The sequence below is a fragment of the Antennarius striatus genome, chromosome 1, assembly GCF_040054535.1.
Source record: "Antennarius striatus isolate MH-2024 chromosome 1, ASM4005453v1, whole genome shotgun sequence".
NCBI lineage: Eukaryota > Metazoa > Chordata > Actinopteri > Lophiiformes > Antennariidae > Antennarius > Antennarius striatus.
In genome coordinates, this window is record NC_090776.1 from 26,787,155 (window position 1) to 26,803,557 (window position 16,403).

Below are 16,403 nucleotides of genomic sequence, written 5' to 3' on the forward strand. Positions count from 1 at the left end.
AGTCAAAGATTATTGTTATTATTCATTTAAAGAGGAAATATAGGGCTGATAATACATTTTACATCATGCAACAATGCTGTTTGGAAATATAGAAATGAAAGAAGCAGGGATAGAGAGAGAGGGAAAGGCAGGGAGAGAAAGAGGAAAATGTAGCGGTGCAAAGGTATTTGCCATTCTCTTTGAAGTCCCTATTCAACAGGGTAAGCTGAATTTTCAGCGGTGCCTGATAGTGTTCTGCGTAAATGCTTAAACCCTTTAGAGAATTTTCATGGGCAGATACGCGGTGGCTTGAAGGGAGCGTTTATGTTACCTGGAGCCAATGCAGCCCGCAGCTTTGTACAGAAAGATGTACACTTGTAGTGAATGGATCCCACAGAGGTTTGTCTATGACAGAATCTCAGTGCAACATTGCAGTAAGCTGAAGCGGTGGAAAAAATAGATATGAACAGAATTAACCCTGTCACTTCTTTGCTGGCACCTCAAATACACAAACTCAGATAGAGAGGGGAAAGCAGTAAGATGCACAAACTAACAAACACACACACACACACACACACACACACACACACACACACACACACACACACACACACACACACACACACACACATCCACGTGTGTTAAGGTTAGTGTTAGTGTAGTTGTGTGTATCCAGATGTCTGTTAAGGAAAGAATAAATGAAACTGTGGTAAAAGCTCTTCTGCGAACAGTTTGAAAGCTGTATAACATCACTACAATATTCAGTTGTAGGTCAGATGTTACACATTACAAAAAGTTTCTTATTCAACTGTGTGTGTCTCAGATTTGTGTTCATAATTGTGAATCATTGTTACCATCACAGAGAAGTTTTCATCACTGTCTTTTGTTTGGCTTTTTTTTTTTGTCCGTCAGCAGAAATGTGGAGAAACTACTTGATGGATTTTACAAACTTGAAGGATGAGATATGGGCCAGAAAAGGTTTCATTCAATTTTGGTGTAGCTCTGCATAAAGGGGTAGATCCAGGTATTTAAAAAAAACAACTTTCCTTAATATTGTGATATTTTTATAAAATCAGAAGGTACCAAACCAATTTCCATAACTGATGGGTAGGCGGTGATTGAGCAAAGCAAAACAGACATGTACAGTAGGATTAATCAGCCTTGATGAAGAGATGCATCTTACTGACTACCGTTTTGCTTCATTGTGAATTGGTCATGCTCTATTTTCTGTTGTATGCTTGTAGTGAATAAAATTTGGTATTAACATTTTCCTCAGTGAGCATTCCTTGTGAGCACGTTTTTTTTATTTACCGTGAGTAAAATAATTCCTGAGCTCTGTGTATTTCACAATTACAGAATGTACCTGAATGTCATTCACAAATTTCCCCACTGTGGGACAATAAAGGGTTATCTTATCTTATCTTATCTATCAACCGACTGAGCCTAGCAAACCTTTTTTTGGATTATGGATGACTGGGTTTGGAGCGCATTTGGAGATGTTTTTTCCACTATCTGTCACATTGTGGAAATCACAAGTGAATCGGTGCCATCATTTGAATCCACTTCCCTTCGGAAAAGAAAATGAGCCCATCATATTTTTCTGTGGCAATGCAGGTGGGGTATTTCATTTACAGAGGTTTGGATAATTTTTGTTTGTCTATTAATTGTGTTATTGAAAGCGCTTTTACTGAATCAGCAGGCTTTTCCTTCTTGTCTCATCTTCTTAGAAAATAAATTAGCACTTTACAGAAACTGATCTGCCTTATTCACTGAGCAGCTTCCTCAACCCTTGCATTTATTAGTTTACTCTGTTATTTACTCACTTCTTCACATACATATCTCTGTCTGTATTTATTTAAATTTCCCTCCAAAACCATCCATAGTCACCTCTCCACTTTGTCTCCCTCACCCTGTCTTTGGCCTTGATAAGCAAGATGTACATAATAAACTAGGATTACCTTCTTCAAATTTGACACATTTTGCTCAAGAATGAACTGATTTTGCTGTTGAATGGGCTCTGTGAAGGCTACCGGTATCTCACAAAAGATTGCAGAAATTCTTATACTAATTAGAATTTCAAACAGATGCCTGGGAAAAAAAATGATGGGGACAGTTCATATCCAACTTGTCAAACACAATTTAAGTGTGACATCAAAATGTTCTGCAAATGTGCTTGGGCATGATTCATCACCATAACATAACAAGAACAGAGGAGGACACTATATTTTACTCTTGGGTTGCTGAACTGATGACACTAATTTTAGTAAAAGAAATAGAAATCATTTTCATTCAATTCAGAGGGTTGGAGGGTTGGGTCCATAATGACCAGAAAAGTTACAGTACTATATTAAACTCTATTATTTCTTCTTTTTCTTTTTCTTGTTGTTGTTGTTCTTCTTCTTGTCTGTTATTTTAATTGAAAGTACAAGTGCAGCCAAAAGAAATTGTTTGAATTTTGACTCAAGTCAAGTAAAATCCAGCATACAGTATGTGTGTACAGGTTACAGGATATGACTTTGCCACACTTGTGAAACCAAGAGCGGCCATTCGTGTAAATAGTGAATCTCTTCCAAACTCCTATCCTTCCCTTGTAGATGGAATGATCTGATGGGTGGTGTTAAATGGGTGAGATGTAGGACAATGTAATTAACGCTAGTCCTTTAGCGGGCCCCGCCTTGCTCCGCTGGGAGTACCCGATATAGTGCTCATTAATTCCTATTTGTGTGTAATGAGAGGGTCATGTTGGATGTAATAAATGGCTCTTTTATTTGGTCGAGAGCTGCAGGGCGGCATCCTTTCCTCGCTAACAGTCTCATAAACACCCTTTAGCTGCTCTCATCAGCCTCCCTAGGTGGGGAGCAATCACACATAGCCGTCTTAGTGTGGTAGAAAATATAGGCTGCTGTGGAAATGTGTAGAAAATCAAGTGCATTTAGAAACAGTTGAGTAACTCTAACGTAACCACTTTTCTGTTATGATAATGATAGCGATTAGAGACAGCCAGATATTAATTGTAACTGGTAGCAACCGTGTTAGCATGAAATTAATTCTATACATTAAAAGAGACCCATAAAGTTGCAATAAAAAACAGTTTAAACTTTTCAGTATCAATATTTAAATTTTCCTTTTTTTTCCATTTGTATTTATTTAGTGTATTTTTTTCGGATATGTTAATATAACAAACTTCACACCTTCATCACATTTACAACATCGACAACAACATCCTCAAAAAAATGGCTGACGGGTAGAAGCCACTAGTCTTGTGAAATCCCGGCCCCCAGAATCAACAAACATCTCTCTCTTCTACAATGTTGTCAGCAACTCAATGTTTTCAACCAGTTCATTCATTGAATTTTGACAGACATTCATACTCTCATCCACTTCCAGATATTAGTCTTTGTCCCAGATATAACCTAGAGCCCCCCCAGTTAGAAAAAGTTTTGGTTACAGCTTCCACATGACAACGCCGAACTGCCATTTTCAAAAACCTTCACTGTGGCCAGTGTTTTCATCCTGGGTATCTTCGTTGTCGTGCGGACAAAAGGCATAACTGCAACAAAAAGTCTCGCTGGCCGATGCTCCGTGATTGGTTGGGTGGTAGTGGGTGGACTTAAAACATGACACCATGAGGTTTTCAAGTGACCTCATTCTAATATATAGGTGAGGAGATGCTCTTTAAAGTCTCAAACTTAATATTATCCCTCCAAGCAGAAATCCATGTTTTTTGTTCATTATTGCATGTTTCTGACATCGATGATGTTGAATGGTTTTTCAACTTGACGTGTCTAAAATTTGTGTCGATCTCCCACTATTTAAGTGATTCTGTTGTACTGATTTTTGGTGTAGTAAAGACTCTTGTCCGTCCTTGCTCGTATTTCACCAACTCCTCTGCACTCCTGATCACCATTATTTTCATCTGCTCCGTAGAAAGTTCCTGTTTTTGTTGAAGATCCTGCAGTTGTTTGTCCAGGTGTTGTCAATCAACCCATTCTTCTTCAGCTGTCAAGCTTTTTTAGCGATATCAGCATTCTTTTTAGTGAGATTCTCATTAATGTACACATCTTTTCCGTTCAGTTTGAAGCCTTGTTTAAGAAGATCAATTTTGTGTTTACGGTTCTGGAATTTTATCAGCACTGCAGGTGGTCTCCTACCTCCAGATGGTAGTGGATAACATGTCTCAATCTGGTCCGAATTGCCAGATGACAGTTGAGAACTCACTTGTTGTTCCACAGTCTTGATGTCAGCGCTGTGCTCAGTTCCATCTCCCCTGGCCACAGCATCTGCGTAATTCCTCGGCTTGATTTTGTTGCCAATGATGATAACATCATTCACACAAAGGTTTTGTTCCAAATCATCCATTCTTTGTTGTCTCTGTTCTAAGACAACGATTTTTCGGTCTTTTTCCTCTATGTCTTTCCGCATTTTCTTCATTTCGTCCTTCATTTCTTCCATGGCGTCTAGCACCGGTTTTAGCTTTTCCTCCAACTTTTTATCAAAGTCAATCCTTAACTTATCAAAGTCGTTCTTTAACTCTCTCTTCATAGAAGAGACCATCTGTTTTAGAGTATCCTCCGATTTTCCTCTTCCTCTTGTCATTTTGCAGAGAATCAGTGAGAGTCAGTATGAGTGCGAGTTAGAGAGATAGCGACAACAGAAGACAGAAGAAAGACGTCCGCTCCCATTGAGATCCGGAAGTGCCTTATAATTAATTTATTGTAGGTGTTTGATTGATAAAATAATTATATACATGATGTAATTCAATCCAAAGTGCATTGTAATAAATTTTAATTCCATTTAATAATTAGATTATTCCAACATACTTCATGGTGGAATTTATTTAAAGGTTTTATTTCCAAACATACAAAATTAAATTTACAAACTTATTTTAAGAACCCATTTTACTACACTGAAGCGCAGAGCATAATGTAAGTCTATAATCCAGTTAGATGGAACTGCTTCACGGTGTGCTCATTGTTTATGACTGTATAGCCTTACAGTTTGAGGGGAATTGTTACAGGCAACAAGCCTCCATGTCTAATTACTGCAATGTTATGGAAGCAGCAGATTAAACACACCTGTTTTTTTTTCCTTTCTTTCATATATTGTATAGTGCTTTCAATGATTTAAGGAAGCATAATCCATCAGACCGAATTCGTATTTTTAAAAGAATCCCACAAATAGTTATTATAGTAGGACTCCAAGACAATATAAAAAACCCTCTCATTGTCGTAAAATGCTTTTCAAATCATGCAGCAAGTTTTTTTCATATAACCCAGTTTTGTCCATGACCCTTTGACAAAAAGTATTTTAAGTTTCCTGCAGTTGTGGAGTTCCTAATCTTTGCAGCTATAGTAATCCTTTATCACTCCACCTCAATGAATCATTCATATTTCATGTCAGACTAGTCAAATAAGAGGACCTGATTGGTTTTTGCAACCACAGCTCAATGGCTCTCTGAGAGATTCAAAGATTCAGGAATCACCACATTTTAGACGATAGTCAGTCAGAACTTTATAACGGTGCACTCCAGTCCCTTCAGGCATATTACCCCTCAAAAATAAAATTCTTCTTTGCAGGCATGTCAAGATGGATGGAAACCTTTTTTATTGGTTTAGTATTTTCAAAGACATGATGCAGTGTGTGTTGCACTGTAACTTCAGGGTAAGAAAGGCTGGCTTTGGCCCCAGTCAGCAAAAAGCTTTTTACTGGCAAGAGAGTGATGTGCTGATCACAATCTGCTATCTAGCTACAATCTGGACTCAGCTTTCATATAGTGAAAGAGAGTAAGGGGGTTTTAACATAACAGAAGGTGCTTGAGTGTCACGCTCATCGCAAACATCTCTGTCCAGCTCTGTCTTCATTGTCTTGAATTAGTCAAAGCGTCTCTCAGAGCTTTCTTGTGATGGATGGATGATGCATTTTTGCCAGGCCACTCAGAGTTTTGCACAAGTGTATATGTTTGTGTGTCCTGTCCCAGCTTGGTGAAGACCTCATTAAGACAAAGACCATGTGGTTTAGCCATTAAGCCAACTGTGACCACACTCTTGCCATGAGCCTGAGACAGAAGTCTTGCAAGAAAAAGGCCAGTTTTATGTGATATTTGTGGGTCCATTGGATAACAACCCAACAACAGATTTGTCTTTTCTTCTCACCACCAAAAGGGGACACCACAAAGACCTGTGGGTTCTGCTTCATTTGACCCTGTGGAAAGCACATGTCTTTCCATCCAACTTGCATTCATCCTAGGAGATGAACTGCCGTTAGGGCTATTGAAAGCATCCCTGCCCACTTGAGTGTGTTACAATGCCTTCAAACGACATCACTTGTCAGGGGTCTTCCCTTTTTGAGAGTGTCTCTATTCCCCCAACCCTTTGTTATTTCAAACATGTTATTCTGCTGTTTCAGACACATTTTTCTAATGTTTTACACTCCATATAATCTGCTGTGTGTAGGAAAACACATTTTACCCGTTGACATAATTGATGGTACCCGTGACCTTAAGAGGTCAAGCTGGCATAAAGTTTTCTATCACCCCTGAGATGCACAAACTCACAGAGTGAGAGACAAACACACAAATCTAAGCATATACATCTGAGCGTAAAATCTAATATAATCCCAAATTCTGAATTATTGAATCATTTATCTCTATCTATATATCTTGTATTGTTGGGTAATGGTCTCTTAATTTTGCATGTTATATTCCCTTCACCTTTTAATATTCAAATTTACTCAGATACCTTTTTAGTTGCTATCTGCTATCACTGGCAGTTATTGGGATCTAAGTAACCAGTTTTGTTCTAATATAATTTGAGCGCTAGAGTAACAGTCAAAAAGATCTGAATCCTCAAACAGAAAGTAAATGTCATAAGCACTGTAATAATTGACTTGTGGGTTGAATTGTGTTGTCCTGTGGTGTCCGTTTAACACAAACGACACTGAACGCATCCGAGAAATATCACACTATGCCAATTTTTCATCTTTCATCTGCACCATTGTCTTCTTCTGCTCTTCTGGATCTGGGTTGTGGGGGCAAGCCCAGAAACTCCATAACCACTTCGAACAGCTCTTCTGGAAGGCATTCCTAAGGGAAACAAGAGAAGTTGTCTCTCCATCTCTGTTCTGGGTCTTCCCTGCGGTCTCCTCCTTGATGAACAAACCCAGAACAACTCCCCATGGAGAAAACTTTATTATTTTTTTCATGATTAAAAGGATGTATTTTGAGTCACTGCAAAAAAGTATTGCAACAAACACAATTTTAAAAAGTCCCCAGGAAGTCAGCTGTTAAGTTTATTACAAGTTGCAAGGACTCCACTAACTCCATACATTTTCTTTCACCGCTTTATCCGCTATCTCAGCTGGCTTAGGGCGTGAGGCGGGGGAAACTCCGGACGCGACGCCAGTGCACCACAGAGCCACACAGAGACATAGACAACCTTGTACACACACACTCACACCTACAGTCAATTTGGGACCGGCCAATTAACCTGAAGCGCATGATTATGGCTGTGGGAGGAAGTCGGAGAACCCAGAGAGAATCCACTCATACACGGGGAGGACAAGCAAGCTGGAACTCAAACCTGGTACCCTCTTGCTGTGCGGCAGAAGCGCTACTCACTGCTCCACCGTTCCGCAACTCCACTAACTTACACAAATAATTCAAAGGACACGTACACATATATATTTAAAGAAACTGTTCAGGTTTTATAAGTTTTATAAAAAATTATTCTCAAGAAACCTCTATTGTTTCCTCTTTGATATCAATTACAGTAGTACCTCAAGATATGAGTCACTGAGCTGTCAAACAACTCAAGTCAAAGAACATTTTCCCATTTTAAATAAATAAAATCATTTCAATCCACTCCAGCCTTGTGAAAAATCCCTGAACTACTCTAAATTGTTTAAAAAAACATTTTTTAATGAACCAAAACACATGCATACTTTGCCTGTGCCTGAGCACTGTAATTATATGTAAGTTAGGTAAACAACGATAAAGTGTGAAAAGAAATGTGAACGTCAGGAGCACACACGAGGTATGTCTTTACTATGTGAAAGAGAACTAGATCCAGTTTTTGTTTATTTTGAATCCATACACCAACACGTGGGAAAGAATGAGATCCAGTCTCAGCTGATATCTGGCAATTAGTGGTGGTGTCCCGAAGCAAGGCTCGTATCTCAGATTTTGCTTGTATGTCAAACAAAAACGTGGACAGCTCATATCTGAAATATGCGACAGCTTGTATCTCGACATACGTTGGTGCTCCAAATTCTGGGTGAAAACCCTGTCTAGCAAAATTGGCACCATTCTTACTTCCCCAACACACACACACACACACACACACACACACACACACACACACACACACACACACACACACACACACACACACACACACACACACAAGTTATCTAATCTTGCATAATGGAAAATGAACAAATTTAATTTCAGATATACTTCAATTTTGAATCACCTGTAATTTGGTGACAGTAGACAGAGGGCAGTAAAATTTTTTATGCCTGTGTATGGCACCATTCACACACACATTCGCGCATGCACACACACACATACTCAAAAAAGCATGCCTTCTCTCTCTGCCATTCTCTTTTTTTATTACCAATGTGATGTCACAGAAAAGTGAAATCGGTCTGGATGTATTTCTTCCTGGGCTAATATAATTTTTCCAGAGTTCCCCCAAGAGCAACGTAATTTGGCAGCAGCCAGGAGCCTGCACACACAGATCTCTTGTCCAGACTTAAACTGGTCCTGGCAGATCGCAGTTGTTTATTTCAATGAGCAGAAGCTCAGCTTTACCTCAAAGAAGGTGCAGGATGCCTTTTTTGTACCTCTTGTAATATTTATTTCTTGTATTAGGTGGGAGAAGGAGATGGTGATGTCTATACATGATTTGACAACATTTGCCTAACTGACCTAAAGCTAAAAAATTAAATGTCATTGCGATAAGGATTTTATAATTTTTTTGCAACCTACATGCTATCACTCTGACTGACAGATAGCAGTCATTGCTCAACGGCCACACGCAGTATGCTGGATTATCATTTAAGGCCTCGTGCACCTTTGTGTGACCATGTGCAAATTTTATAAGCACGCAGACCTATTGGCAAACATAAGGTTAATGGTGAGTCCTGGTCTATTGACGAACTAGTGAAGGTGAGTCTGGCAGTTTGTGACACACACAGGTGCATTCAAGACTGGGTGATCATCAGAATGAGAATCAGAAGCATTTATGGATTTCTATGTAATCTACTTTTCTAGACAGACACTCATCTTTTGGATAGTTTGCTCTGGTCTAGAAATCTTCCATGTGTATTAAAAGGGTAAAAAAGGAGTAATTTTTTTGTTTATGTTGGCAAGAAGACCAAATATTTTTCCAACAGTATATTAAAATGTGTTAGTGAGCTTCGAATCGCTTAGGGTCCCCTGAAAGTGCTGGTCTAAAGGCAGCTAAGGAATTTCATGGGGTGTTAACAGTTTCACAGAAACTCTAATGGTCAGCTAGTAGAGGAGTTTTATGGAGTGTAAACCTTCAGTTCTGCATGGATCCTTTTTTAACCTTTTGTGTGTGTGTGTGTGTGTGTGTGTGTGTGTGTGTGTGTGTGTGTGTGTGTGTGTGTGTGTGTGTGTGTGTGTGTGTGCATTTTTTGCTATTACATGGTCCACAACGGAACTTCTGTAGGAATTAAGACGATATGTACACCACATTTCACTGTGTGCAGCAACAAACAATTCCCCGTTCTATTATTCTGTGTTGAATGAGTAGCAAGTTGTTATGTGATGGAATCGACAGATGCTTGTTGGTGTTAAGGTTCAGTCCTTGCTTGAGGTGTTAGTGAGCTGCCCCAGGCTGCCCTCCAGCCAGCCTTCTCTTGGAATGCTATCATCACTCCAGCTTTCCAGCAACCAAAATATCACCTCTGTGTGGCTGCATGATTGTTTACCCACTTTACTTTTGCACAGGGTCGTAAATGTTTATGCTTATCTATGGTTAAATAGGCTTGAATTTGGGATCTGGGAGCCAGGGATGAATATACCTAGGACCTCCTTGTCCTCTTGTTCACCTAAGGATGTGACTTGGGTCAGGAGGACATCTGTGGTCAGCATCAGCCTCACAGAGATGGAGGCTGAGGACAGCTACTGTCATCAAGGGGCAAAAAGGGGGAAAGAGGGGCTGATTAGTGCTAACACACGCCCAAAGATAAAGGGCTGTGGTCTTTTGCCATGACTGACTGACTGAGGCCTGGCTCAGTAAATAAATGGCCTGGGGATCAGCCTGTGGCTATACATTAAGGCCTGTCTTTGCACTGTGTCCTTTAAACACAAGATACTAGACACATACACACACACACACACACACACACACACACACACACACACACACACACACACACACACACACACACACACACACACACACACACACACACTCTCTCTCTCTCTCATTCCCTCTCTCTCTCTCTGGCATGTAAACACATCCATATTTTGGAAAGATTACTGATAAAATCCCTTCGCATTATTGGAGGCACACTAAAGGCACACAAAAATTAGAGGAGAAACAACACAATTAAAGTGCGTCACATACACACAAGACAAATGTGTAGCAAAATTAATGTGTATGATGGGAGAGCTGAGTAGACTAGTAGGTTAGAAGATGATAGGGTCCATTTCAATGATGTTGATGCATTTAGTTGCATGCATGCATGAGCCATCAAAGTCATACAAAATGTTTTGACATTTAAGACTGATTGAGGGTTACTGAATTGTTTGCCACACCCCAACCAAGAAAATAATGTCATTTTACTTTCTTGGTGATATGTCTTCTGACCTCTATGCTTGTTTATGGTACACACATCGAGGGCCCAAATATTAATACTCTAATGTCAAAGACACACCAATGTGATTAAGAAAATAATTAGTTTAATTGAAGATACATAATCCATGTATACGGTTGTTGTGCTTACAGATTTGCGTATCACAGAAGAGTAGACCATTGCCATTCGTGGTCTCAAGCAGGTGTACACTCTGAACATTTTCAGTTTCAAATACTTCCAATTTAACACTGTGAATGACTGATACACTGTTCTTCACACCGTGCATGGCAGCATGTCAAGTAGCTGAGATGGTAAAACAGTCTGAATGCTCTTCCTGTCTTTTTCTCAGATTACATTCATTCCATGAAGACAGGTTTGATCCAAACCAAAAGGTACAGTTTCCATAGTGAATACAGTCTGCCCTGCTTCCTCATGGCCACCACAATATTTCGTGTCTCCTTAGAGTCAAGAGTAATCAGTCACACACTGCCATTTGTTTTGACACCTGTCCCATGTGGTGATTGGGATGTAAGCATAGTATTCTATTTGAAAGTCACACTCCTGTCCTTTAGAAAAACACACAGACAATCAAAGTTATCTTTACGTCAAGTAAGACAGAGGGGTCAGTTTTCAGAAAAAGGGGTTAGAATTGAGGCAAAGAAGAAATGAAGGTTCCTTTACATTGTAGGTTTTTTGAAAAGATGGTTGGATGACTGGGAAGGCAAGTGACTGTTAATGGGGAGAAATGAACATGCTTTACTGGTGGATGTGACAGGAAGAGACTGTTCTTAACAAGGCGTCAGAGTCAGTCAGAGTTACAGATCCATCACTTCTCAGAGGCTAGAAGAGAAAGGGCGGAGACATTTAAAGATATTCAGAGAGGGGGTGAGTCTGTGAAGGGTAGAGAAGAAGAGGGAGAAAAGGGGATTTTAGTGTAGCTGACAGCACCGCATTTAATTTGGACTGCCAGATCCTTTTTCATTTGACTCCCTCTCAACCAGCTTAGAAGCTGTGGAGGACTTGGAGGCGAAGGTTTGCCAGGATGTCTCAGATTAGTACTGATGTGCCACGTCACACTTTAAGCCAGCCTGTAATTCATGTTCAACAGGGGGATACTCAGACATTACACTGCGCTGTGCAGGACGTGATTAATTGACTCACACTCTAATTTTGGATGTAATTTGCCCATCCTCTGATGTGAAACTGACTTTATACTAGACTTACTGTATGTCTTCATCCTAGGGATGATATTTAGTTATTTATTTATTTATTTATTTCGTGGTTTTTTTTTTCGGACATGTTAATAATATAACAAACTTCACACCTTCATCACATTTACAACATCAGCAACAACATCTGAAAAAAAAAGGGGTGATGGGTAGAAGTCAACAGGCTTGTGAAATTCCTGTCCCCCAAAATCAACAAACATCTCTCTCATTACAATATGTTGTCAACAACTCAGACATTAAATGTTTTCAGCCAGTTAATCAATTGAATTTTGACAGACATTCTTACTCTTATCCCCTTCCAGATATTAGTCTTTGTCCCATATATAACCTAGAGCATGACCATGTTTACATTCTTCCTAGGAACAGAAAGGTTTGTTAACATCATAGATAGTCAAAACAAGAAGTTTACCTTGCCAGTGTTCTTCACAAGAATATCATGATCATGTTGACCTCTTTCACCAGACAGACAGTGTTTATCCAAGAATTAACCAGTTTGTTACAGACATTTTAACAGTTACACATGCTATTATACAGTCAAAAGATATCAACATGCTCTTTAAAGTCTCAAATTTGATGTTATGCCTCAAAGCAGAAATCCATGGTTTTTGTTCATTAATCCATGTTTCTGACATTGATGATGTTGAATGGTTTTTCAACTGTTCCTTTTAATACTTGATGTGTCCTAAATTTGTGGAGAGCTCCCACTATTGAAGTTATTCTGTTGTCCAGATTTTTGGTGTAGTAACAACTCTTGTCCATCATTATTGCTCGTATTTCCCCAACTCCTCTTCACTCCTGATCACCATTGTTTCCATCTACTCTGTAGAAAGTACCTGTTTTGATAAAGATCCTGCAGTTGTTTGTCCAGGTGTTGTCGATCAACCAATTCTTCTTCAGTTGTCGAGCTTTTTTAGCGATATCAGCATTCTTTTTAGTGAGATTCTCATTCATGTTTCAGTTTGAAGCCTTGTTTCAGAAGAGCAATTTTGTTTTTATGATTATGGAATTTTATCAGCACTGCAGGTGGTCTCCTACCTCCAGATGGTAGTGGATAACATGTCTCAATCTGGTCCGAATTGCCAGATGACAGTTGAGAACTCACTTGTTGTTCCACAGTCTTGATGTCAGCGCTGTGCTCAGTTCCATCTCCCCTGGCCACAGCATGTGCGTAATTCTTCAGCTTGATTTTGATGCCAGTGATGATAACATCATTCATACGAACGTTTTGTTCCAAATCATTCATTCTTTGTTGTCCCTGTTCTAAGACAACAATTCTCAAAGTCACTCTTTAACTTGTCAAAGTCCCTCTTTAACTCACTCTTTAAATTTTTCATAGAAGAGACCATCTGGTTTAGAGGATCCTCCGTTTTTCCTCTTGTTCTTGTCATTTTGACTCTTACTGAGTCATACTGACTCTCACAATATAATAGACTCTTTGCTCAGTGTTATTTCTAAACTGTGCAAAGACGCTCAGGAATCGGGTGTTTGCTTCACCCACTCTTTTTACTTGATTACATTCAATTCGATATTCAAGAGATCCGTTAGTACCAATATTTGTTTTGTCTTACTCAAGGAGGCAGCGGGGGACAAAGGAATCCATGTCATTTAAAAATTTGTGACACGTCACACATCACAAATGGGGCTTTGGAAATCCAAGATAGACTTGAGTTTCCAAGGAAATACTTAAATATTTACGCATTTCCGTTTTAAATAGCATGCAATCTTGCAAAAAGACTTAATGGTGGCTGCTGGTAAGGTATTAAATAAATCTCATGACCTGAGATCTCGTATATCTCAACTCAATAACATGCTGGCAAGGTATATTGGATGCAGTCAGTGGCTAAGTGGCAGAGGATACTGACTGACGCTACAAAAAATGTTCAAATACTTAATCTAAGAAAAGCGCTCAGACATCCACATCAACAACTTATTCAAAAAGCTAACTAATTCAAACAATATGTCAATACGATGGGTGATGCCTCCACACTAACGAAGGTTCAACGTTCAGTGAGTGATTGCATTGCTATTTTTATGTTAATATTTGCTGCGGCTGCTGCTGGGGGCTTGACTTTGGGACTTTAAACCAGAGTTCATTCTTCACTTTCAGTTAGTATTTGCGTTTTTGTTGAGTCCAAGCGAGAGAGCACAAGAGCAAACTGAGGCTGGGCTTTTATCAAATGGGATCAGCCAGCACATGTACAGGTACTCTAAATTCAGATGACTAATGCAGCCTTGACCTCTGGTAGGTTCTACAACAAACAGAACATGATTAACCTTTTTTCAGCGTATCTATATATCCACAGTTTAGACAAGGGCCCCCACATTTTGATCAGATAATTCCTCATTTTATGTGTGTTGCCTTAGCCAGTTCCGTATTTCACATTGGAGTCACTGTAACTTAAATCATCTTTGAAAAGTTGAGAAAATTTTACCCAAGATTGCAAGGGGAATATAGTATCGATTCTGTCTTTTTACATTCTTAAGCAATTTTTACACCTAAATGGGATCCCAGATTTTGTAACCAACCCTCCTTCCAGGCCATACTGTTAGCCCATTTATTTTGATTTACTTATGCACTTATTTCCCTTTTTTTCTTTTATAGACCATGCTCTTCCTGGCTACAGTGGAGGAGGAGGGACAAGCAGGAGAGGGAAGGAGAGAGATGGCTGAAACCCTACTTTCTGCCTTGACTGACAGACAACAGCAAAGGCAGACATGGAGAGACAGGTAACCAAATGTAGCACAATCCTTGTTCCTTCTGTTGGTCCTTGGAAATTGAATCCTTGACAATTATTTGGAAAAAACGGCCATGAAGCATGGCCGTTTTCTTGTATTGGAATTTGGAACCACACTCACAAAACAATGAACTCTTTCACACCACGTTTTTTTTTGTTTGTTTTTTTTTTAAATTTCTTACATAGTGTGTTTAAATTGCACTTTATTTTTTAAAAGAGATTCCAGTTATTGTGCATTTTGTCATCCACTTCTAATAAAATGTTATTTATAAATGAATCTCATTCAAAATTTAACGAGTTAACATAATTAATTTCATAACTTATTTGTGAACACAACAAAATGTTAAAGAATACAGGCTGAAAATTGATGTTTATGATAGTGAATGTAATGTCTCTGCTGAATAATGCGCTGGCTAACATACGTATGTGATCATGTCATCTAACAAAGTTACCCTGAATTTTAAGTTTAGGCATGTTTCACCAGTACAAATTAAAAATGATTCCCTCTAAAGAGCTGATGTGAGTTTGATAGAGTTCGTGTTTGTCTTTGGTTCTTGGGCCTGGCAGCTATCACAACCTTCACAATGACACAAGTGTCTTGGATAAACTAAGTCACTTCCTTCCTTCCAGATAAGGGCTAGAAGTGCATGGATTACAACATTGACCATTCATTCAGATAAAGATGGGTCTCTCTCTCTCTCCCTATGTGTTGTACACACACACACACACACACACACACACACACACACACACACACACACACACACACACACACACACACACACACACACACACACACACACACACACACACACACACACACATTTTAGACAAGACAGAGCCTTGGAGAATCCTAAGTAAAAGCGTTTGGATCCACATGTTAGAAATTACTGAACGCAACAAGTTTATTTTCACATTACTGTATATTATAACTTCCCAATGTGTTGTCGCTCTCATCATTGCAGAGTGGTCACCCGTTTTGTGTAGCTTCTTCTAGCTGAGCCTTATCCTGACTACCCTTGTGAACAGACTGTTTCCACACACCTCGCTTTACTGTGTAAACGCCCACAACTCTTATGCCGGGTCTGCTTAAACAGTGTATTACAGCTGCAGCTGCTGAAAGCTAGAAACCACGTCTTTCCAACCTAACATCATCATTCCGGTTCCTCTACCACCCACAAGGCAATGTTAGCACCTTCTGACCATGTCTAAGCTTTAACTTATCTAAGCCAGTCCTGGGATCTTCACAGCCATTATCTGAGACCAGGACAGGATATGCTCAGTCACTGTCGGAAAGGCAGCCAGACGTTTACTCTATCAGCAGTGAAAGACTGATTAGATTAGTTTTGGAGGAGGGCTAGTCGCACACAATACGTCTGAACTCCATCTGCTCCTGATACCGCCTCTTCCTTTCAAACACATTTAATGTCTGTCCCTATCCCCCACCTCTACCACTTACAAAAAGCCAGGGGTCATCCTGTCAAGTAGCTGTCAACAGATCTCATTTACACATAACTAAACACGTAGACATGTACAGTGTTAAGTGGAACTTACTGGCACTATTTAGATACCGTTGGTTGAAGAAAGTTAAGGATTGCTTGCTTGGTGAATGTTTGGGGTGACGTAATTCTTTATA

The 16,403-nt window shown here is 39.4% G+C and overlaps 1 protein-coding gene across 6 annotated transcripts in view; it reads left to right on the plus strand.

Moving 5' to 3' along the window:
* Positions 1-16,403, plus strand: part of fto (FTO alpha-ketoglutarate dependent dioxygenase) — a 129,912-nt gene that overhangs the window by 47,739 nt on the left and 65,770 nt on the right. For all 6 annotated transcript variants that reach the window (XR_011035548.1, XR_011035549.1, XM_068317117.1 and 3 more), the window contains exon 8: positions 14,635-14,759. Coding sequence is in view for 4 of the 6 variants with exons in the window: in XM_068317117.1 (XP_068173218.1) it covers positions 14,635-14,759 (125 nt within the window). In the remaining 2 variants the exon portion in view is untranslated. The remainder of the gene's footprint in view (positions 1-14,634; positions 14,760-16,403) is intronic.